The sequence below is a fragment of the Agelaius phoeniceus genome, chromosome 1 (genome assembly GCF_051311805.1).
Source record: "Agelaius phoeniceus isolate bAgePho1 chromosome 1, bAgePho1.hap1, whole genome shotgun sequence".
Lineage (NCBI taxonomy): Eukaryota > Metazoa > Chordata > Aves > Passeriformes > Icteridae > Agelaius > Agelaius phoeniceus.
Window position 1 is genome coordinate 117,513,056 of NC_135265.1, and position 26,284 is coordinate 117,539,339.

General features: G+C 36.1%; 1 protein-coding gene across 7 annotated transcripts in view; it reads right to left on the minus strand.

The window, feature by feature from the left end:
* Window positions 1-26,284, minus strand: part of ASPH (aspartate beta-hydroxylase) — a 114,526-nt gene that overhangs the window by 15,570 nt on the left and 72,672 nt on the right. For all 7 annotated transcript variants that reach the window (XM_077185950.1, XM_054635601.2, XM_077185947.1 and 4 more), the window contains 9 exons: window positions 23,228-23,316; window positions 21,014-21,100; window positions 17,800-17,950; window positions 16,633-16,769; window positions 11,875-11,973; window positions 11,101-11,190; window positions 7,506-7,643; window positions 951-1,086; window positions 11-102 (listed from right to left, as the gene is read on the minus strand). In XM_077185950.1, coding sequence (XP_077042065.1) covers window positions 11-102; window positions 951-1,086; window positions 7,506-7,643; window positions 11,101-11,190; window positions 11,875-11,973; window positions 16,633-16,769; window positions 17,800-17,950; window positions 21,014-21,100; window positions 23,228-23,316 — 1,019 coding nt within the window. The remainder of the gene's footprint in view (window positions 1-10; window positions 103-950; window positions 1,087-7,505; window positions 7,644-11,100; window positions 11,191-11,874; window positions 11,974-16,632; window positions 16,770-17,799; window positions 17,951-21,013; window positions 21,101-23,227; window positions 23,317-26,284) is intronic.

Below are 26,284 nucleotides of genomic sequence, written 5' to 3' on the forward strand. Positions count from 1 at the left end.
TGCCAGGTACCTGCCCTCTTCTGCAGCCAGTAGCTTCTGGGAATCTTTCCAATAAAGCACATGTTTTCGGAACACTTTTACAAGCATTCTCATTTTTTCTTCCTAGTGAAAATAATGGATAGAGCATTGGTAAGAGCAATGAATGAACATTTACATTTTCTGCTTTGCAGAAGAGCAACAAAGCTGCCAAAGACCTGACACTGAGAGGCAGGTAAATATTACTGTTCTCATTTTAGGACTATGCAAGCTAAGTACCTCCATGTTGTAATATCATAGCAGCCTACACATTTTACTTTTACATTATTTGTGAACACCAGGCTTTCTACCATTTAAAAAGTGTTATTTTAAATGTATAATCACTAATGTGGATGCATAGGAAAAAAAAGATTTAAAATTCCCCCAGTATCATAAAATTTCAACACCAGATCATATTTTGATATAAATTTGCTTTTAATATTTTATTTTACAGTACTCTTTCATATGTGGAGTTTTATAAGAATTTAAGCTCATTCCAAGAGTTTGGCCTCCCAGTGTACAGCTCAGGGGCAGGGCAGCAGGCATATTAAAGTCATATTCTTTTGCTCACACTGTTTCTGAATGACAGAGCTCCCCTAGCTGGCAACCCAGAAGTGAGGATGTGCCTTCTCCCAGGTCCCCATCTTCCCTCAGGCTTACCCTGTACTATGCATTATGCCAGAAGAGGAGGGCACTCATTGAACAGTTACCATAGTCAAGGGACCCTTAGAGGTATTTGGAGACAACATGGTTTGGAATGAAGAACTCCTGCTCATGGTCACAGGGATCCCAAACACTGTTTTATCAATTCCCTTCCTCTGTACATACTGATCACAAAAATAGTTTTAGAAAAAGTTGTGTTGATACTTCTTACTAAACTATGTTAATCTGAGATGATGAAATTAAAGAGAGAGAAGAAATACAGAATGTTTTACCTTGTTGCCATAAGGTAAACTGGCTCCAGTCTCCTTTTTCCCGCAGGTTCTCATCTTCAGGCAGGAAGAGGCTTCGTTTCTTATCCATCACAGCAAGACCCTCATCCCGAATGAGCTTCCAGTTTTTCTCTAAGGACTGTTGTGAGAGAACTGTTACTGCACTGAGAAATTACTGTGTTTGGCTTTAGTACCATTTTTATTTCTTCCTGCCATTATTAGCTTTTTTATATATTTAAAAGCAATAAAAGAGTGTTTGCCATTATTATCAAGTTGCTTTAAATTCTGTTCCCTTCTGACATGTTAAGGCAGGAAAAATAACTTTCACACTCTTCAGATTCAATTACATTGAGATTGTTAGATTTCAACAATAGCCAGCTTCTTTGCAGACCAGGCCTAACTTTGACTTGCTTTTTGATGAGCCTAAGGGCTCTTTAAGTGATCATTTTGTATTGCAAGCTAAATATATTGATCTTCCTAAATGCTGTGCATGTGACCCTGGATTCAGTCCTGCAACTGTTAAAGCACTTACATAACCTGGAACTCCAGGTGCAGGCAGAATATTACAGGCCAAAGAGGCCAAATTTAAACACACCAATTGAGTTGAAGTTTATGATTGAAAGCCTTCAAAAAGTCTTGCTGAAATTCACTTGCATAGGTTGATGCTATTGCAAAAGTCATAAACAACTTGAAATGCCAGGTGATCATTTATGGACACAATGATTGAGAATGTGTGAGCTGCCTGACACTTCATACATACAAACCCACAAAATAGCAGAATTAAAATTTCTGTTCTCTGCTGCCTTAGGACATTATATTTAGAGAAATCAGATAGCTTAGAAAACCTTTTATTCTACCAATAATAAGTAATTTTAATGTTATAGCAATATAAATGGAAAACCCACAGTATAACAAATGGATCTGGATAAAAGTAACTTCAATTTCCCAGCAGCTTACTTTTTTCACTAAACCTTATTTTGGGTGAATAGTTTTCATTACTCCTTTGTGCTCTTGAACAATGCATTTCTGTAAGACATTTTCAATCCATTTCACACTGAAATAAGCTATGGTATGCTCCCACACTAACTCCTTATATGATGAGTAAAAGGTGATATAGCTAGAGCCCCCTAGCTATAAACTTCATATGTTTATTAGCCATCTTCATATAAAATAAACAGTTACATTTTCCACCTGAGTTTTTTTTACTTAAAGGAAAAGTTGTTCTGACAAAATTGGTTTGTATTGCTAGATCATAAATGGCTCAACAAAGCAAACTTTGCCTAGAACACATTGTCTATAATACAGCTAATTTCTCCCACTAGAACAATTTTAGCTAGGCTAAAATGTATGAAAATATCGATTTCAATTCTGTTATTACAGTAATTTCTATCATAACAAATTGGATTTTTTCTCTCACCTATCAAAAATGGGGAAGAACACTTATTTTTCCTAGTGTATTCATGTTATTCTCCCTCATTGATGGTTTCTATAACACTCATTTAACAGCTAGCATTAAGTAAAATTGCAAAGACTTGTTTTGGAGTTGTTTGGTATTTTTTTTTTAATAAAATATCTTTGGAAAACTGACTTTTCCAAAATGTAGGGTACAAAAAAAGATTGAAAATTTCCACCTAATCAGAGATGTATGTGAGAACAGTGCTGCTACTTATTCAGCACTATCCTATCTACAAAAGGAAACTCCAGCTTGAGAACCTGGTTTTGCACTGGCTGGAGAAGAAAAAGAAAAGAATAACCTACACTCACACCAGCCTCAATTTAAAGTGATATAGAGCAACAAAGCTGGAAAAGATTCAAAGATATTCCAAGTTCTTCTGTGCTTCCTCAAACTCCTCCTACTTCCTCAGCTGAAAAAAGGTAAGAGGGAGCGTTCATCCATGCAGACAAGACAACACATGAAGAGCACTGGTGGTCCAAGGCATTGTAGGCAGCAGCTGCTCTGTCACCTCTGCTCTCTGTCAAGTGCCACAGGTTGAAGGTTAACCTATAAAGGTGAGTGTTTGTCCTTGTGTTTAAAGGCTCCCTCCCTAACATGTTAGATATAAATTTATTTGAATACATCTCATCAATTTTGAGCTAAATCCTCAATGGTTGTAGACATAAATTGCTCACATATCAATAGGGTTTCTGTCCTGAAAACACAGACCCCCATCTGTAAAACACACTGACAGTGCTTTATAATGACCAACAGACAACTCTTGGGAGAAATAAAATGGGGAGTTCAAACACTACCCAGCCTTGGTCTCCCTGATACTACAGACTCTCAGGGATATCTTGAACAGTAAGAACAAGAGAAAACATTCAAGCATGTTTAAGTCCAGGACTTGGACTGACAGCTCCTGATCTAAGAGTTGGTATCTGCAGGAAAAAAAAAGTTAAATGTACTTACTTATGCCTCCACGATATGCAAAGATTCAAGCTCCAGGTTAGAGAAAAAAAATTAATATTATATTTGGTGCAGTATCCTGATTACAACTGAAAAATCAGGGGGCAACAAGCACTGGGAGCATATGTACTTGTTTGCTAGCAGCTGATTCCCATAAACCTCCATATGGCTTTTTAAATACAGTTTCTAATAACAATTGAAGTTTACAGTTGCTGTGCATCTGGCAATAATGTAGATTTTATTTAAATAGGGATTGTTTAATATGGGAGGTTTTTATGTGAGACTATTACATTGAAAGTATCCTTACTCTGTTCTGTCAAACCCTTTCAAAGCATGGTTATAAATGACACAGGAAGAGATTAAGAGGTGGCTACCCCTCCTGTGAGGCATAACTACTGACCACACATCCATTTTAATTCACTGAACTATAAAATAAGATCGTGGCTAAGAGTTTAATGTACTTCACTTTGTTCCTGAAACAGAATAGGAAAGCATTCACAATCAGTTGCCACATCTCCACTGGGTAAAGCTGGTAACCTCCAAGCAAGGGGCAGTGTTTTAAACCGTTCAAAATAGATTCCTTGCACCCATCCAATCACTCACAGAGCTTAAACATCAGGACTTGTATGCACCATCTTTGCTCTTTCCAACACAAGGCTCCCCTTAAAGCATTCAACCACACATTTAAATACACATTTTAATTTAATTTCTCCCTTAACTATGAATGTTTAGCTACTATTACCTAAACCATTAAGGCACAGCTGTCAACCTATGGAAAACTATAAAGATATGTTCTGTTGCCAATACTTTCATTGTCTTTCTGCACTTTTCTTGATGCACTTGAAAATTTATATAATAAAATCTAAGACATCAGAGAAAAGCAACAATATAAGATCTACTTTAATCCATCAGTAAATTGTAGTAAATTATTGGCAAAGCATTATCTGGGACCTTTCCAAATGGCAAAGGACACAACATGCATAAAGGACAAAGTTATTTAAGTCATTGCCTACATATTAATTTCAGACCAGTGGAAAGTCTCTAGGATCCAACACCATTGTATCTCTTTTATTATTTTTTTAAATGAGCACCAGAATAGAATAATGCTATAGATGAGGTTCTGCAGAAGGTACTGGAGAAAGATGCAATGACTCAGAAAGACTGGCTGAGGAAAGTTAAGCATTCCAAGGGAAAAGGATGGGCTTTCAAAGATGAAAGTAAGGTTTCCTTTCAACTGAGGTCAAAAGAGGAAGACAGTTTCTTGAATTCCCAGATCCAAAGGCCTAAAATGCCTGTAAATCAGAAACATTAGTAGAAACATCTCTACATAAATCACTCACCACACCCTTCCTAATATAAAGGTTTACATTTTCTTCTCCCTGAGAAATCAGGTGCCTCTCCCCAGTCTTTGAAGGAAAAACATTAAGCCTCAGTGAGCTGCAGAGAGATTCAAAACTCCCCTTCAGCACAGTTCCACTAATTAAGGTCTACAATGTTCTGATAAGTGTTACTGAGATATTCTGTCTTCCCTGCCTCCCCCCCCACAAAAAAAAACCCAACCCAAAACCCTCTTCCTTAAGACATCCAAGCAAGCAGGTAATATTAAAAGAGATAAAGTAGGAGATTGTCTTATTTCAACCTTACCCATCAGGAAATTAAGCATCAGGACCCATTTTTTAAGTAAAGCAGTAGGACAGTTAACACCAGAAAAGGAGACATGCCATGTTTACACAGTTATTTAGCATTGTAAAAATGAATCATCCTGTGGAAATACCCTTTTTTTCTCTTGCAAACAAAGCCACTAGCATGGACAGTATGTCTCAATCTGTATGATTATAGCTAGTTAAGCTGAATGCCCCTCAGAAGGAAATTATTTAACTGAGAATACTGTAAAAAGACAATTTTCTCTTTAGGGTTTTCTATGGAAGAAGCAAGACAGTGTCAAAATTCACATCTCCATCTCTAGGTCCAAGAAACTAGATGACCCTTCATAAGAAAATCAAACCAGGACTGTGCTGTAAGATGCCACTGACCACAGCTGTGCTGGTTAATGGAATGAACCAGAGGGAGTTCAGCCTTACTACTGCCCCAGCCCCAAATAAATGCTCAGTTAGCATTATTAAGACACCAAGCTATTGAAAATAGTTCATTCCCATTTAACAAGCAGTGAAAGTCAGAGAGAAGGTCAGGGCCTCCAGTGCTGTCTACAGTATATATCAGTGTGTACAGCATATATCAATGTATACAGTATATATCCATATTGAATTCTACCATGGTGATTTGGAAGCATTTCCCACATTTCCCACACAGACAGAAGAGGAATGTAATGAAATGAAGCAGTAGGAACTAACTGTTGATTGGTTTCTGCTTTGTGAGAAGGGGAAATAATTTTTTTAACTAAACCATGTACAGAAGTTGGAGTAATTCAGAAATTAGAAAACTAATGTCATCAATAGTTTTTTGCTGCTTCCTGAAGAATACTACCTCTAGTCTTGCTTGCTTGCTTACAGCATTGCATGTAATTAGAATTGAACCTGCTTTCTTTCAAAACTTCAAGTATTTTCTTGAGTTACAAAAAACACAACAATACAAATATTTGTCCTGATGCATATAACTACATTTTGGCTTTATACTTTAAACTGTGAGTGTTGTTTTAAAGATCTTACTGCTCCCAAATTATAATACCTGTACAAGTAATTTACCAGTGACAATTTAATCTAGATTCACTGACATATTGCTAATAAAACAGCTAAAACATGTACTACCAAATGATTGGAATGAAAAGGTATTCTTGAATTCCAGAGAGGCAGTTGTACTGTGGAGGTCGGGGTGAATTTTTATCCTTGCTGGTTTTCTGAGCAGCTCTTCTAGAAGCCACTCAAGGTGCTGATCCAGACCAAGGCCTTCATATATGGCCTGATTCACCTGAAAAAAACCTTCAAGGTGAAGCTCTGGCCATTTTATAACATCAACTGATTTCACCCTTCAAAGCTGACTCATGCCAAGGGTGAATGGATCCTTACCTTCTGTGACCTAGGAATTTGAAAGGTTTACATTTAAGGAACTGTAAAACAACACTGCATGCAAGCTCTGAAACACCAGTCAAATAATATGCATATTTCCTTTTTGTTTGACAGAAACATATTAAGTTCCCAGTTTCTCCATATCTTTTATAGCAAGAAGTATCCATTCCCCACATACCTCAAGAATTAGTTCAATATGAGCACATTTCATGTGCTAGCCCATAAAGCTCACTGCTTTTTGGTGTGGCTGAGATCACAGTGGAGAATCACACTTTAATCTAAATTTCTAGCCTTATTTTTGTTGCCATCAAAACCATAACAAAGAGCAATCTTCCTTTTTGAACTATTTTTATTTTTTTTTAAATAACCATCCTTCCATAGTGTTTTTTTTTTTAATGCTATGTTACTAAGTATAAAAAAACAACCATTCTGAAGGAATTTGTTCCTTACAAATATACATTTTTGGGTTTAAATCATTTATCCATAATGGTTTCTCTAAACCACACACCAATAAGGCTCTTCCTAAAACTCCTAAAAAGAGCCTAAAAAAGGCTCTTCCTAACTTTTTAGGAATTATTATTAGAAATGTAGCAAATTAATAAAAATCAATGCAATTTTGGAAATAAAAGCTATTGTTATAAACAATAACCACACTACTTGCCTTGCGTTAAATAAACAAAAAACCTTTTAAAGAATTTAAATTCTGCATTATTATCTTTTGTTAAATCCATCACTGGGAATCTACGCTTGTTTCTCTCATGCAATTAAAAGCCCCTAAAATCACTAAATATGACACAAGGGCACAAAAGCACAGCCTTTCCTGACTAATTAAAAATTCACCATGGGTATTCCAGACATTACCAAATTGTGCTGTCATTTTCCACTTGAGATGTTACATTTGTCTACCATGCAAATTTTGTATTTATTAATAATTTCAGCCATCCTGTTCCCATTCTCAAATTTGTCTAAGTTTATTTTATAGTATCTTATTTAATTCTTGTGCTCAGTCTGAGAGTGCTGTCTGGAATTCACAGTCAGTAGTTCTGACCTTATTGATTAGCATTTTCTCTGCTTAATAAATGAAATTATAGCTGTAATTTTAATAAAAACAAAAGTATACTGAAGCCTTACCTTCACCAGTTCTGTATACCCAGTTTCCCTTGCTGTCCACCAAGGCTGAGCTTTCAGTCCCTTGACATTGTAGAGGGAGCGCTGCCAAACTGATGCAAAGTGACCTCTTTGGTATCCAAGTTCATACCACTTGTATGCCTAAAACATTGCAGTGCAAAAAACCAAATTCATTTCAGCCAAGCTCCTACAGGAAAAAAGTAACACTTCCTGGCAAGGTAGCAGACTGTCTCTTCAGATGCTGGGGTTATTCTTTCAATAAATTGTACTAATGAATACTTTAAGGAAAAAAAAACCCACAAACAAAAAATCCCAAATAACAAAATAGATCAGCTGGCCAAGAGAGTCCAGTGCAACATTAACAAAACAGGATAATCTTCTCACTACCATTCACATCAAATATAGGCTTGTAATTCATGCCCTGTCCTTGGACTTGGAATATCTAATTGTTTCTCATCTTGGTCAATTTAATTTTCTGTTTCAATCCTCTACCTACAAGTGAAAGATGACTGTGTTCTGCTGCCAGTGGAGATGCTGTGATGATGACTTGAAGTGTTAATTGTCTAATACTTAAATGCACATGAGTTTCTTCAAATGTTTTTCACCACACCCTAACTGATCCCATGACAGAAACCTGCTGAAGTTAATATTGGACCTTTCCTCGTCTTTACTCTCCCTTTACACAACTTGTTTTACCCCTGCATAGCAGCAAAAAAAGAAAATTAGATTCTTGGAGAAAAAGATCCAGCATTTGTAGTACTGTGAGAAACCACATGCAGAGAAAGTTATACAGAGCTGCCTCCTTCCTGTCCAGCATTGCTGCTACAGCTGCAATATTTCAGACAACATAACTTAAAAAAATCCTCCAATAAATAAAAAAATAAACAACCCCCCCCCCCAAAAAAAAAAAATCCAAAAAAACCCAAAAACAAACAAAAAAAACCTACCACAAACTAAAAAAAACTCAGGACAGCTAAGTAGGGAAATATGAGAACAATAATTCCAGAGCCGAAGGACTGAGGCGGGCAGCAATCCATGCCTTGAATAGAAACTGGTGAAAGTCCTTGTTGAGAGTAGATTTTGTAAATTTTCTTCAGGTTTTTGAAAAATGTGGTACTCTGATCTTTGTAAGTCTCCCAAAGTATGGAGCAAAGTGTGCCAATACATTTTGCCCTACAGTATTTATTTGAAGTACACAAAAGTAGCGTGGGTGAACAGAATAACAGCAGATCATATATAAACTGTCATCTTTTCCTCCCTAGAGAAGCTCAGTAAAATTGTGCATGGGTCAAAAAAAAAAATAAGGTAACACATAAAGGTAATACACAATATATCTTTAAATGTTGATGTTATTTCTGTTAACTGTCTGAAATGGAAGCATTAGGATTTATAACATTTGTTCCCCAAAGTTGAAATACCAGTGAGATATCAATAGATGGTTCATGCTGACTGCCTGCACTCAATGGCAGAGTCTGGAGTTAGCCCAAATGATAAGGGGAATGAATTATTTGTTTCAGCCCCTGAGTGATGAGTATGAATGTTGCTGCTGTTTAAGATACATCAGCTATAATTATGATGTGTAATACAATTAATTTTTATTTATTAGAAGAATTGTGCTATGGAAATTGCCTTTACCAGGATGGAATAGGGACAGGCTGCCTCACTCATCCTTTCCATTCCCAAGACTCAGTCAAAAATTTCTTTTCTCATGCAGGTCTTGGCAGGGAAACATGGACAGCTACAACAGTGTAGCTCTCCTTTCCAGGACAGAAATTGTTTGAGATGCACTCAGTTTATACATTCTGTGTGAAGAGTGCTTTGTTGTGTAACAACTTCCACGGTTTTAATTTCTCTTTTCTTAAGCCAATATGGCATTTTATCAAATTGTAGTTGGAAAGGGCAAACTCAATACTGTTCCCCAAACATTTCCCAAGGCCACATTTATAATTCCTAATTTAGCTCTAATAGATGAATATCTCCCTTCAACAAACCTTCAGTGATAGCAATTTCACATCTAACTTAAATATTGATCTGTTTCCTTGATTAAATCTTGAAATTCAGCAAGTCTAGCAAGGTCAGTGAGGAAAATTTAGCTGAACAATGGACTTTCCACTGATAAATTTAGAAGTCTCCTCTATCCCAAGAAGTTCATTTGTCATTAATTAAACTTTTTCTACAGCAGATTTAGCCATTAACTCCATAAACATTAACATATAATTATCCTGGGGTTAGAGATGCTGTACATTAATTACACCTGCATGGTATTAAACAAATGGCAATGGGATGTTCTAGGCTCAGCAACTCAACCCAGAATGTCTCAAATCCCAAATGTACAGGGATTTGAGAGAAGGAGACAGAGTCAGATAGAGTGTGAAAGCAGACTCTGTGTGTGCATGTGTTTCTAAGTAAAATGAAGTAAACTAATTCTCACTTATAAATGAACAATTAAAAAAATGTCATTGGAAGTGTATTGAGGGAAGGCAATCTAGCTTAAAATTCAGATATTACATTCTAGATCTACTGTATGTATAAAGTATTGTAATAAAAGTTCCAGGAATTATTAAAAAAAAAAGGTAAACTGATGAACTAGACTTGAGAAAGACCACATACAGTGGCTTCACCACAGCCCACTTGTCTGCAGCTCATACTGGAGAACCACCTACTGACTGGGCCACAGCACTAAAGGGGTCAGCTATTTTTACAGTTTTTTAGGTATTAATATTGCACACATTACTAGTTAAGTAATTAAAAAGCAGTGATTTTCATGGCTATTTCTACTCAGATTTTTTATGCTTATTCTCTTCATATTTCCCACCAAGGAATTGGATTTTTTTTTTTTTTTGCTGTTGTTTTTAAATTCATGCCCATATTAAAGTCCTTGACCAATCAGAGTCTTCAAAAAAGATCCTTTGCTATCCTTCCATCACTGTAGTGCAAAGTCATACACTTAAATTTCACTTTTAAGTATAATTTGATTTCAAATAAACAAAAGAGAAACTCTTATGGCTTCCAGCATCATATGCTTGCTTTTTTTGGCCTCTCAACAGACACATAGGACAAATTTCTGTTTTCCTGATTGATTTGCTAATTTAGTTATGGAAAAAAATTTCAGAACTCAGCCCACACATTCAGTCCTCTCATGATCCTCTTTTATCTCAATCTCATTGGTGCTTTTTCCTTTGAAAGAAAGGAAGATTTACAAAGTAGTGTTATACAAGAACTTCTATATAGTAATATACATGTAACTGATTATTTTAACTCTCATTAAAATCTGTGTTGAAAGGTGATATAAGCAGAACACAGTTTCTAGAAACATTTAAAATTTTTGTAAATTTTTAGCCCCTTGTTTCAAACTGCCCTATGCCAGCTTCAACATTTTCAGTAAAATCTAAAGCAAGGGATGCTAACAGATTGTATTGTAATGCCTACAACTGATTTTTTGCTGTTGATCATCTTGACTTCTACTCACACATGCTGGATTGTTGTTGCAATCAAACTACTCTTGTTTGCAACATTAAGCCCACCATTAAATGCTTTCCTGGAGTCTGCAGCCACTCACAGATTTAGATTTTAAAGCAAGAACAGGTTAAACATGCACCTCTTTGTCTCCCATTCTCTGTAATGCGTCACCCAGGTGAAAATAAAAACGTCCATCATCTGTGCCAGGGTCACCAGACTCCAGTCCTTCCTAAAAATTACATAAATAAATAAATAAATAGAAATGAAAGATGTAAGTAAACCTCAATAGGACTTCTAAAAGAATTCATTTGATTGCTGTAAATAGTCTGTCAATCCTGTGCAAGACACAGGCTATGAAATTAGGTAAAAATGTAACCACCATGGTAACCTGGAATTTAAGCTGAATGACCACAATATGCCAGTAGAAAATCATTGAGAAACTTAACCAGTTTTCCAAATCCCCCAGCCTCTCCCTTCAATCCCTCCAAGACAGAGGCATATTCAGAGATGGATACTTGCCCCTAACCCTATAAACATGTACACAAGCATTTTATACAGCTGGATCAAGGTTTTATTTTGTAGTATTTCTTCCCAAACACTCAGAAGTATACGTAAGGCTTCTCCGGATCTTTCAAGAACCTTAGATCTGCAGCATACTACCAACCTCAAAGAATTTGAGGCTCAGAGCTCTGTACTTCAGGTTAACCATTAATAAAACAAATACTTGATGTTTAAGAATTTATGATTTTCAATGTACAAGTTTGTTCCAGTTCATAAGTAGTGATACACCAGTATAACTCCAACAAATAACTTAAGCAGTGATTTGTAATTAGCACATTTCTAGTCTGACACATTTTATACATTCCAATTCTACTGTTTGCTGGTAAAACATTTACTGTGGGTGAAAAAGTACCTGTAGATAAGGTATGCTCTCTGCTATCTTGTTTTCTGCCTTCAGGATGAAGCCATAATGTACTTTGGCAAAGCCATCATTTGGAGCCAGACTTAGAACCTGTTTGAGAGAAAATGAATTAAATACACCTGTATGAATCTATGCAAATTAACAAACCTGTATACATAACACTATTTAGTAATGCAATTGTATTTTCTTCCATTACAGATTCTCAGGTAAACCCTTGGCTTGTCTGTGCTTTCTTTTCCTCATTCACTTTTGTGCTTTTCCAGACAAACCAAACTTTGAAGTCTCAGAAGTAAAATTATTTCAACAGAAATTTCTTTATTTTTCACTTGTCCTTTTCTACACTTGTCTCTTGAGTTATAGCATGTTTCAATACAGAATTAAACCCACTATCAACAGTTAAGTTACTTATTCCAGGTTGGACTAATCAGAAGGAAAGTAGCTACTCTTGAAAAAATCTGCAGCAGAAACATACCTGAAATAGTTTTAAATTAGATAGATTTCCAGTGGTGGCAAACAAGTTTTTGCAAGAGAAAATACATGAAGCATAACAACTACAATTCAGAAAGAAGCTGCAATGTAATGCCAGCATCGTGAGATGGGGATGTGCAAACCCTGGAACACCAAGGGCACTCTCAGCACAGTGGTGGACTGGAGCACTCTCTGGAACAGTGTGCACCTTTCTGGCCATGAGAAGAAGGTAATAAAAAGAGTACTGCAGCAGTGACTCAATGTGCTTTCACACTAGAAGGTGATGGATAAATTATTCTTGTGTAGTTGTGGGCTGCACTCTTTGACCAAGACCAAGCATGCTAAATTCAGCTAAAAGATTTTGAACCAACAAGATTCAGATCATATCTGAGTTTACAAACTGGTTTAATTTTGCAGAAAAGGGAAACTCATGGGAAAATGTCCAGAGATGGATATTTCATGGGGACTGTGGAAGAGAAGGATTTGTGAGTACAGGGACAGATGTAGGGAAGGATCAGTGTACGGGGCAGTGTTTCAGGGGAAGGAAGTGTGAAGCTGCCAACCTGAATTCTGAAATATGCACCCCCAACACCAGTCAGATAATTTAAGTGCATTTGGTCTGCCTCAGCCGAGGGCAAAAAATAGAGAGAATGTCTTGATCTACTTTCCAGCTCTGCATTTCTGTGATGTCATTATATTCAATATAATTTGTAGCTCTATGCAATATCAATTACATGGTTAAGTTAATCTGTTTTTACATCTCTTCTTTCCTTAAAATAAGGGTGGACAGTCTTATCAGGATAGACCCCCAGCATGTGAGGATCATCACAGGAGCCTGGCAGGCAGTGGAATTACAGAGGCTGATATTCACTGAATGTCTAGACAGCTGCTAATTGCAAAACAACAGACAGATGAGCAATTTCTCTTGCCTAAATCCATTTTTGAAGCTACTAAACTTATGCTGTGGATAAAATGCCTGCATACATTATAGTTATTTCCCTCTGCCTTTTCCAGTCGCTGTCTGACATAATTTTTCAATCAAAATAATTACAAGCAAAATCATAAGAAGTTTTCTGGACAAATTTCTCTCTTTTCTCAAATCTTAAACACACCAACTACATCCAAGCAAAACCGAAAATCACAGCCATGAAGGTACAAAATGTTATGAGTTAAAAATAGCAACATTTTACTTCATTTCACAGAAAATGCTTATTATGAAGGAACAAACAATTTGAGAATCTATTGGAAGTCCATGGTATGAGACATTATTAGGAAAAGTACCACAGTAAGGATGAGCTTGATCCCTAGTATAAGACTACACTACCACCTTCTGCATCTTATGCCTTTTGACTACAGGATTCTGTGTATAATTATTTTGATCCAAGAATCTGTACCTGCAGGGTGAAATGAAATGACTGACAGAAATATTTATTAGCCACATAATTTCGTTACAGTTTCTTTAACTATAGGACAAAGCTATCTGATTAATTAAGACAGAATAGAATTTTCTGTATTACGGTTCATTTAAACTATGCCGAGTTGCATTAAGGAATGATCTACATTCAGAGCCCCTAAAGAGAAGCAAAGAGATACAATCAGCAGAAATTACACTGGAAGTATTTAATGTAAATTGTATTACTCTGTTGCTGTTGCTGCGTGCAATATTAATTATGTTTAGAAATAAGTTTTACTAAACTGCTCATAGCCCATTAAATATTAATCATGAATATAGGAATTAACCTCTGGGGCTATCAGAGACTAATTAGCCATGGCAGAGTAGTGTGTTAATGTGGATATTCTGGTTTTGGTACCTGAGATAGCTCAATCAGAGCTGGCTTATGCCTGTCTCTGTAATGCTGCACTGAACCATGCACACATGCCCCAGCATGGAGGCAGAAAAAGAGTTATTAGCTGAGTAACCAGTCCTACAATGTTCTCTTTTGCTGTGTTTTTTTTTTTTTTAATAATCTGTGGATGTTTGAACCAAAAATAGTTCTAATTCTACCAGGACTACTTTTAAAGTTGTGTTTTCTTTGAAAATAGAAATAGTTCTGAATTCTACTAGGATTATCCTTAACATTATGTTTCCATGTCCCTAAGTGAATTCAAAACAAAATTATTTAATATTAGAGGCAAAACTGAGATCCTCTCCAGCTGGACACCATTTTCTATCTGTGGTTCAGCAAAAAATTCTGGCAAACACAAACTAGAAAAGTGTATTTTGGGCAAGTTATACTATACCACACTACAGTTGGAAGCAAAAAATTCTCTTGGTCTGAAGTTCAGTGTTTATATACATTGCTTCTGTAGCTAAAAGAAGAAACATATATTAAAGACTTTTAAAATAAGCTGCTAAGATGTAACAAATTTGGAAAGAAAAATAAGACTTGACTGGCAAATAAGTAAACTAGCTATTAAATGCAAAGCATAGCAAAAAGTTTTCATCTTCTAGGATTCCCTGGGCTTCTATTCAATTCCTTGGAGATTATGGAAGCTTGGGTAGGTCTGGTCTGAAATGGCATGTACTGTGATCCCAGAGCAGGCCATGTAGCCCCTAAGCAATCTGCCCAAAGTCATCCAAGAAGCCTTCAGTAGAACCAAGAACCAAAGCAGCTACACATGAGATTCTCCCTGCTTCTTTGGGTATTATTTCTTAAAATCCTTAGTGTAAACTTATCCTGAATTACAACAAAAAAAAATACATTATTGTGTTGGAATTCAGCCTGAGTAATACCTAAAATACAGACAAACCCACCATGATTTTTTAAAAAATTAATCCAAATCCTTAAAAACATATTTATCCTCCTTTTACAATGACAGAACATCACTATGCTCTATTCTATTTCAGTGTTAGTGAACTGCAAAACAGAGTAATTACACTGGATAAAGAAGAATGGAAACCAGTATGTTAAAAGCACACCAGTTGCATATCTATTCTTAATCAGAGCCCTATGTATTTCTTCTGAAGTATATAAAACTCAGTATCAATGTAATAATATAGCAAATTCATGACCTTCCTCCATGTATAAAAATCCCTGTGATTATTGAGAAATTCTAACAATTATGTTGTTTGCAACAAAACACTGAATAATTGCACGGGAAAATCTTGCCCAAAAGGAGTATGGTTTTGTTTTCTCAAATTCCTTGCAGCTTGACTAGCAGGTTTGTTTAATAAATTCTACCTTTAAAAAGCCAATATTTCCAATACTCTGAGAAATTTTGACAGCAAGCCAAAAACTATTGGATAGAAATGTTTTATGGAAGGACCTAAAAAGTAACCAAAGTAGCAAAGCAAACATTATTCTGGCAACATCTGAGACTACCAGAGGAGCTTGAGGAAAAAAAATGGTATTCCTAGTGTTTGGCTTCTGCTTCCCACCATGTGGCTGAACATCATCCTTCTCTTTGAGAAGTAATCAGAGATGAGAATCTCTTTGGACCCCCAGATGTGGGGGATGGAAAATGAGCCTTTATTCTCAGGAGGTGGCACTAATCCTGCTGATCCCTTTCCAGCCTCCATAACCAGACAATTAGCAAGCCTGCCCTACACAAGCACCGTGAGTGTGCCAACATCAACAGGACCATTCCTGGTCAGGTGTGATGATTTGTGCTCTACCAATGATGTCAGACTCCACATCTGTCAGACAGTTTCCAGATGTTAACAGGTTTCTAGATCACAGGAGCAGAGTGGCCTTTCCTGGCAGTGAAGTTCCCCCAGCCAGATAACCACAGTATAAGACAGAAATATAAATCCAGTGAATTGTCCACACTACAAACATGAAAGAAAAGCAGATTTTAAGCTACTTATAAAAAGATGAAAAAACTAAGGTAAAATAGATTTGTGAGAACTGAACTACTTGATTACATGGTTAGAAATGCTCTTCCTGTAAATAAACTGGCTTACTTCTCCTTCCCTTGTCTTGAAGATTGGTTATCATTTTTATAGTATGCATTCTGTATTACATGTATATACAACACACCTAGATGTGTTGTCAATATATTCCAGACCTGATTACCAGAAGATAGAAGATTTTTATTATTAAGCATATGGAAATAACCTGCATTCCTCTGTCAATGAGAAAAAAGTTAGTATGACAGTATCAGAAAATATAAATTAAAATTAGAGGATAACCGCATTAGAAAAAAACTTATATCTGTATTAACCCTTCAAAAATCTCTCATGTGACATGTTTAACAACTAAAAAAGTTAGAATCAATCAATCTTTCAAATGAACATAGGAATGTAAATAGTAATTTTCCTTGGCTGGAATGGAAACTCACCTCTTCATACACTTTCTTAGCATTGCTGTTATCTCCTATCAAGAGGTAACCAACACCAAGGTCATTCTTGAATGAAGTCTCACTGGGAAACAGCTGAACTAATTTCTGTAGAGTAACCAGGGAGCCCCTCATGCGACCTGATTTGATTGAACAAGACTTAATTACCAGTGCAGATATAAGGAACAGTTGCAAGATGTTTACACAACATCTAAGGAAACACAAATCAGAGGCAAGTGGTTCACTTTCACTGACAATCAAGGAGAACCTGGAAAAACTTGAGCAGAAAGGAGCACATTCAGCTGCCTGGCTGTCACTGTGGGTGTAGCAGGAATATCTCAGAGAATCACTGCAATCACACAGTGTTATGGCAGCCTCTTGTGGAGGACCCTTCACAGTGCAGAAATAACATAATTTAAGCTTTGGTTGCTCTATCATACACAGATAGCAAAGCACTGGAAAAAACTAAGTAAACATATAGTAAAAAACTTCACCTTATTTAAATAAATTCTATTGATTTATAGTGTTAAGTAATAGTTCTACTCTACTTCTGTTATGAAGTTTATCATGCTTTATGTGCTTAAAATTAAGTATGTTCCTTGGATTCCTAAATAAGGTCTTGCTAAAGAAAAGCAAGAACTAAATAACTTGATATTAAAAATCCAACCCATGGGAACAGAACTCTTGATTTTGCCTCATATTCTAATAATCACCTCTCATACATCACAGAATTGAGATCTAAAAGTAGAATCTAAACCTAATCTTGGGGCTGTTCTCCCCATGTTCAACTCCATTCTTCTCTATGTTTAGTGAAAGTTTATTCTGAGTGTATTTACTCTGCTTATGCCAGTAATTTCCTCTTGATTTTCTTCAGCTTCAGTAGAAAAAGAAAAGTTTCTTTTTTGTCTGTCAACAAAAATTTTTGACTACCTATCATCATAGCTTCTCAGAGCACCTGCTGCAGCTTTCAATAGGTACTATTATCCTCAATTATAGACACTAGTTACCTAGAAAAAAATTAAATAATGTAAAAATGGTTTTCATTTAAGATACTAGGAAGACAAGTCCAAACAAAAATTCAATGGAATTGTCATCTTAAAATCCTTAGTGGTGTCTTGAAATCCTTGTGCAGACAACTTCTGTAATTTTTATACCATCCTCAAAACTTACCGAGGAACTGTTGCCTGTCTGCTTCTCGCTTCAAGCTCAGTTTTATCAGGTCTGAAGGGACATTTGGCAGACTAACCACCTCATCATAGGTGTTGATAGCTTGTTGCAGCATCTCATTGCTCCTCATTTTCTCAGCTAAGTCATCTTCAGACTAGAAAGAACAACAAAATCATTATTAGAACTTGTAATAATCCGTTAGGCTTAAAACCAATTATTTTCTTACCAGGCAAACTATGCATTTGTTAGAATATGGATTCTGCTTTATGGGAAAGCACAATAGAATTACCATTAAATCTTTTAGTGCAATACAACAGTTACCTATAAACTATTTGAAAGGAGAAGTACGAGAAAATTTGCACCTAAAACATACATTAATACAGATTTTTGTTTAATATTTGTAGAATTCATAATTTCTGCTTTCAAAAGCAGATGAAGCAATCTGTTTTAATAACATAGAAGAACTGCAAAATTTTGCCTATGGACTATTTGTATACTAAGCCTTACTTTGAAAGCAATACACAGGTTAAAACACACCCACAAACATTTTTATCTCTTCTGACCCATTTATTTACACTCTTTATTGCAAAATGAATTAGGAATTGCCTTTTGCCTTGCATACTTTGATAGAACATGTACCCTACAACTCCTTCAACACTTAAATTTGTTCATCAAATTCAGAAGCAGATCAAAGGATATATGAGCTCTCTATACTGAAATTACAGCTTCAGTGATCTAACAGAAGCTGTAACTGATCTCACCAGTGGTAAGGCACGTTCATACTTTGCTTCCATAGCTGAAAAAGACTATGTCTCAAATGCAGAATTTTTAAAGCCTTACTTTGAATTGGTTATATAAATACATGCATTTTCACGTGTTTGATGCATTCTTCTCAAATATTTCTAAATTTATTGGCTTATATTTGTTCTTAAGACAAGAGCCACAGAGGATGATGGCGCAGAAGCTGTTGTTGGTCTATTTAAATTCACTATTGCATCAAAGATGCACACATTAAATGAAATTCCTTCAACTGTGTTATCTCTATATGCTATAACAAGTATCTGAAATCTTTTTGCACTTCTGTCCTTTAATTTTTTCCTTGAGTTGTTTTAAAACTTAGTATTGGAAATACCAAAAATTATGGCTATTCAGCCAAACATTTCATCAAGCAGCTTTCAGAGACAACTTCAAAAATCAGTTTTAAGCAATAACTTACTTTTTCTGATGTACATTCACTAGGAAATTTATTTCTCCTTTTCTCAAAGGAATTGCAGGGCAAAGAATATTACAGATATATAACAAGCAAAAATTTTCAGCATAAAATCTGCATCACTCCACCAGTATAAATAATATAAGGAGGGTAAAAACCTATCCATTGTTCTTTTCAGCTGTAAAGATGTCAAAGAATTCTGTAGAGTATAATTTTATCTGGCTCACATGTAATTCAGACAGCAAATAAAGAATTGCTCATATTTCTGAAAAACACACCAACAATGAAATATTTTGCAGGTATTTTTGGAAAACAGTTGCCTTTTAAACCATCAAAGGATCCAGAAAAATCAATCCTCATGTCTTTTAAAAAACTGAATCTACAAAATTAGCATGTAGTGCTGGTTCATGCTTCAAAGAAAAGGAAAACTACACTTTTGTGGTGAATCCTTGACCTTCTTCAGCTTCAACTTTCAAGGCCTTTAACCTTACCCGTTGCAGTTTTAATTTTAGTTAATGATGAGAAATAGCAAATTTAAATTGATTTTGTTGGTATGGATCCCTATTAAAAATAATACTGTGCTACAATGCAAATATTAAGAATAATTCATCTGCCTGAAGCCCATGGTTTTCCTATTCCTTCAAACAGCTTAAACTTAAACATACTGGGTTCAATAAAATTGCCATTGATAATATTAATATGAGTGTTCAGTAAAATGACTAGTATGAACCTTCAAAGGCTACAGAAATGAATTTATCATTGTTTTTACACACTCCCAGGAAATGCACCTAATTATTTCTTCAGATCTTGGTCTGTATTGACCTTTCATAGATTACTAAAGTAGCAGTAGGCAACTACAAATTGCTGTAAATGGACAAATGAAGTTGGGTCACTGAGATGGGAATTCTGAATGAGAATAAATTTCACAACTGGCTGCAGTGATCTGCCCTTCTCCCTAAAGCCATTCAAGAGGCAGGAAGCATATTCTACTAGATATAATGAGTAGATTTGTATAAATTGGTAAATATTAAAAGTGTAACTTAACAGAGAGGAGTCATCATGTGTATGAACAAAGTGGTCTCCTACTGTAAAGAGGCAGAGAGTTCAGCAAACTGTCACCACAGAGAGCACTGAAGCATTTGGTCTGCTCTGTATCAAGTGCTTGTGTGATAGATTTTTGGATAATCACAGCTTTGGTTTTATCATGACTATTATTAACCAAGTGGAAACTGGTTGTGACTCCAAGGTCCTCATCAATTGTCTAACAGCACCAGTCCTTCCTGCAGTGAGGGCTTCACTTTTTTATCCTGATTAACATGAGTTCAAGGAGTTTTTTATTACTCCTAGTGCAGCAGGATTATCCTTTTATTATTCAATTTTGAGACATCTCAACACAGCCTAAAAGTATTATAAATGCAGAGATTATTTTCTGATGCCTTCTGGGTTTTGGTTGGGTTCTTTAGGGTTTTTTTGAAGGGAAACACCTGAAACACAACTCACTCTACAAGTAAAGCTAATTAAGCCTCACTGCCTAAGAATTTGTGTTCTTTATCCTTTAACTCTCTCTCTCTAAAAACTCAAATCCTCTTCTCTATTCCCACTAGAGCAAAAAGCAGCATTTATCCCAGGCTGACAGACGTGTTGATTTCCCAGCTACAGCAAATAGTATGTAACAGGTAGGTTCTGCCTGTAGTTCCTGCACTGGGGCATTAGTTGGTATTTATCTCTTGCCATTCACCTGACAGTTCTCCTGAGATCTACAGGATGTACCTTATTTTTTTTTGTTATTTACAGTACTTCCCACTGAAGTTCCACAAAAGCTGCCAAAGCAATTGGGGAAGGACAGTTGACTGAAGAGATACATATGACAGATCACATGATCCTTTTTTTACCTAGAAAACCAGCATAAATTTAAAAATTAGTTTCAACTGGTGTTTATAGCTCTATTGGTAAAACAAAATGTTTATTTTAGCTTTTTTCAACACCCATCATTTTTTTTTTAAGTACCTGTGCTTTCCCGTATCTTGCTCGAGGACTTTGTGGATATTGATTCACTAATGCTTCAAAGGCCCTTAGAGCTTCTTCAACTTTTCCCTGAAAAGCAGAGATATTTATCAGCAATTCTATCTAATAAAAATGCTGAAGGATGCAGGACCCAATAACACATTAGTTTTACAATTAAAGAACAAACACAAAACAATGCAGACTGAATCAACAACTTTCACTCATACTTTTGTTGAGATTGCCTTTTTAAGATGAATCGTCATTATTTATGAAACAATATAATCTAATTTTCATGGTGAAAATTAATAACTTGGTTTTTAATACTTTACTCAATTTTCCTTGTTTGCTGGACAAAATGCTGAGATGAAAATAACCTGTCTGTATACAAAAGTAAAGACCCTACTGCTAATAACAAATTCCAGACCAGAAATAATAGAGAACAGGAAGAAAATTCTGGAGACAGGTGGAAATTTTCCCTCTTCATACCTCTCATGATGAACAGCATCATAAGTACAGTTCTTCTAAGGGAAATACTGTAGACTCAACCACAATGTATGGCTGTTTCCCCCAAGTTTTTGCATGACAACGTCCCTCAGGACATGTCACACAATTCCAAATGTAACTGTGGTATTCTCATGATGGATGATGATCCCATGATGGACACTGACTAGCAAGTTCAGATGGATGTTGAGAAGAACCAGCCCCACTGTCAAATAGGTACTAGCACTGCTTGGCAACATTTGGCAAAAGATCTTGCTGCCACTTCCACCTCTTTACAGCCTTATAAATATGAGTTACATGTGTATGAATTATACACAACTGCTCTGCTATCTTCAAATATTATACATGCCTGATTTGCTCCTAAATTTATTCTGATTCCTACATGACATGTATGACTATCTGTAACTTATCAAGAAATACAGCAGGAAAAGAGAGTCAACAAGCTGACCCTACAGATTCATCAAATGTGTCTACTATGCCTATTTCTGATTAACCAATTGCTTAAGTAACAAGAAGCATGAACATTTGTTTTGTTTTTGTATTCTAACATGTAAAGAAGGTTTCTAGGGAGGAACAGCAGCAGTGGCAGCCAGAGGTTAGTGCTCCCTATGCAAGAGCCCTCCAGTCTACCAGAACTCTGGGGCTGCATAGATGGCAAGATAAAGTCAAAACTGCACAGTTTGTCCTGAAAATCAAATATAATCCTGCACCTGCAATGACCAAATTGGCTTTTATTTTACTGTACTGAAAATATTATATCTCACTGCTCGTCCACTTCAAATCTAGGGTACAGCAAAGAGTTGCAGATGTTCTTTATGTTCTAGGACTGTCTGTGAGACATATCAGAGTTTTAACAAGAAATACATTCAAAAGACTTGAAGTTCCTCATTTTTAACAGCCACAATCTTGCTTCACTACTTAATCTCCTATCTATCAGAGTTTTAACAAGAAATACATTCAAAAGACTTGAAGTTCCTAATTTTTAACAGCCACAATCTTGCTTCACTTTTTAACTTAATCTCCTATCTGGAAAAGGGACATCTCTGCAAAGGTATTATTTTCTGAAATATTCAAATGAAAGTATAAAATTGGAAGCTATAAGGGGGAGATGACTGAAGAGCTTGGGGGGCTTTTTGTTTCTTTTTCATGGTCAAATTATTAAATTCAGAACTATCCAAACTGAATGATTGATGTTAAGGTCTTGCTGCCCCTGGTGAGAAGCAGGAACATCTGTTTCATCCTCTAAGCAGCTGTACAGCAGCCTAGGCACTCCCAGGACTCAGAATCTCAACGGAAACAGCACCTGCTCCAGTGATCTGCACCTAATGCTCATGAGGCATCAGAGCACTCACTGAGAGATCACTGCTAACAGACACAGAGTTATCTGGAAGCACTTGACTTCAGTAGTCAACTGGACAAGAGTAATAGGACAGAACTGACCTGTTTGATGTGATCCATTTCAGCAGAAATTCAACGACTAAGCTACGTATCTTCAAGGTTAACAAACACATATGAACAGACATTCACTTACAACTTTAAAAAATTTAAGACAAACTATCCAGCAGAAATTAAACTTGAAGGACAAATATACACTGACTATTTCAAAAAGTTAATTTCAATAAAGTAATCTAAAATTCATTCTCCCTTTTTACAAGTATTTAATTTATTGATTTTTATCCATTGTGTACAGTCCCGAGTGAAACATTCAAAACTTACTTTTTTACGTAGTTTTTCTGCAGCATCTAGTTCAGCTTTAATGGTCTTATCAAACTTGTTTAAGAGCTTTGGCTTCTTCTTCTTTTTAGCTAGAAGATTTAACAGACAGTTCATTACTTTTTTCGTATTTCAATTGCCTGGAGTAACACTTAGCTAGGGACTGTGCGGGCAAAGTGCATCATTTTCAAGTAAGGCAGTTTTAAATTACACTGAAAAGAAACTGATTTCTTACTTATTACAGTCACAAACTCCTATATGGAAAAGCAAACTTCAGTCATTCAAATTGAGTAACTTGGCAGTTAAGTTTAGAATAAAGCATTTTTCATCACATTACAGTCAAGAATCCTTTTTTCCCAAATGGTTCAACTGAGGTGGAAGAGCAAAGGGAACTGTTATTTTCCTACATTTATATGGTATCATGAAAAACATGATCATCAGAGCACACTAGTCATTTTTCTAAAAGTTGTGACTATATGCTTTGCCTAGAGCAATTACTGAGGCTGCATCTGGAGTGCTGTGTGCAGTTCTGGGCTCCTCAGGACAAGAGAGACATGGAACTCCTGGAGTGGGTCCAGTGGAGGGCAATAAAGATGGATGATAAGGGACTAGAATGTCTCTTTTATGAGGAAAGGCTGAGGGAGTTGGGCCTGTTCAGCCTTGAGAAGAAATGACTGAGAGAGGACCTCATCAATGTGTATAAATATCTTAAAAGTAGATGACAAGAGGATGGAGTCAGGGTCTTCCCAGTGCTGCCAAACAATAGGACAAGAGGCAGCAGGCGGAAACTGATGCATGGAAGTTCCACCTGAACATAAGGAAGAACTTCTTTACTGTGCAGATCACCAAGGTTAATAATCTGTCACTGATGCCAGTCTTTTTCTGTCTTATTTATTATCCTCCATTTCATAGGAAAGCAATGTCTTCACTGCCTTTTCATGCATTTAATGATAGTAATGGTTAAGGAGCACAGCACCGGCTCTCTTCCAGGTAAAATCCAGTGAAATTCACACAAACAGCTCTTATTACAAGTGCGAGGATCCCTCCACTCCAAACCCTCAGTCCACAGTGACTGACAGGTGTGGTGAGAAGTTCCTCACATAATGTCATTGGGCCTGAAAAGAACAACCCATAACATGCAAAAAGTTTGTTAGGCTTTGTGTTTGTTTTTTTTTTCTTTTTAAAAAATATGCCAGCTCAGTTTTTCAAGAAACCATTGCTATTTCTAAGGCCTGGCTTGCTTAACAGCAGCAGTAGAAGAATGCAGAAACATCAACCTAAGGAACCAATGAAAGCAAGTGACCTTGAGGACTTTTTAGGTTCATTTTGCTCCTAGCTGCCATGTGAAACTGTCCTTTGCTGTTAGCAAGAAAACTGAGGCCTGTCAGTTCCTCTGGGTACAATATCTGGGGAGCTTCCAATGGGATATTGCCACCAAAACGCTTGATTTAGTTTCTGTTCTCTAAGTAACATAAACAGCAACTAAAATGTGAGTTCTCAGTTCTTACGGCATGAATGAAAATCTTTATTTAAGGTTGGCCAGCTACACAGGAACTGTATTTCAGTGAGGCAGGACAGCTATTAGTCAGCTTTTTAGCTTTGAGCATTCATGGAAAGACAGTCATTTGGTCTTTCTCAAACTCAGTAAGCATGGCAACAGTGAGGTTCCTTTGAGGCAAAGGAAAGAAGCTTTCCCACCCACCAGGAAACTCCCACTGCCTGTGGGACACTCTCTACACTTCATTTAAGTTTACAAGGACATGAGAAAGAGCTCAGAAAAAAAAAGTAAATTAAAAAAGTAAATTAAAATCTTACAAGTCTGTGGCACAAATATACAATATCTTCCTTTTCATATCCAACTTGGGTGATATGTTGGAAGAACCTATTTACCACCCTCCATTACAAAAAAAAGTACTATCTTCCTATTTTCCGTACAATTATATATCAGCCCTAGACCAGCAGGAGATCAATATAAAAAGCTGGAAAGGAGTTGTTAACATAAATATTATTCATCTGCTAGGCACCAATATAACACAGTAAACATTATATAACGAGCAATCATTTTCATCCCCCATTCTATTCTATGTTAAAGGATTCACCAGGGAGCTTTCAGTGTAACCATCAAGCATTCCTCTATATTAAGCAGATAGCCTGCTATCTCCCTGCAGGGGTATTTTAATAAATTATCCATCACCTCCTTCCAGTGCAATAATCCTTTAGCAGATGTGACCCAATATATTAAATTCAATGATACAAAGAATTTAACTTATCTGTTTTCAGAGGAATATATATGTAATTTTTCTTCAATGACAAATTTCACCATGACACTGAAGTCATGCATGATCACACAACTGCTTGGTCGGTTTGTGGTCCAAATCAGGTTGAGCATTAAAATGGTAATAATCCTTTTACCTAATGGTAATAATCCTGGAGTTTCAAGAATACTACTGAGGATTTTCAATAATAGCCTTGGAGAATAGGCATTCTATCTAGGACTGCTGTCATAGGATCCTGAATCCTACGACTGCTGTCATAGGATTCAGGAAACAGTTCAGTGGAAACTGAAGTCTCACAAGAAACTCTATGTTAGTTCTTTTGCTGGAGACAAGACAAACAAGTACCAGTGATGACAAGCAATCTCATATCTCATTTAACAGGATACAGAATAAAAAAAAAATAGAAGTAGCAATGTATTACAATGTATTACATTAAATGTACAGTAAACTGTATATATAATCCAATGAAATTTGATAAAATATTCCATATAACTGTTTTGATAAATGAAAACTAAAATACCAGGCATATTTTGGTTTTATGTTGAAAAGCACCTTGTCATCACCAAAAGCAGTGACAGTCTTACTTTCTACAAGGGACAGAGAAATTCCTTCTGAATAATAATGAACACACTGCTGGATACTCTTCAGACCACAAGAGAATCACATCAAAATTAAGGAAAAGTAAACAAAGTAATAAACAGAATTGAATCACACTTGAAGACTGGTTTCAAAATATTTTGCCTTTAACTGAGTGGGGAGGGGAGCGACAATAGAAACAAAGCGT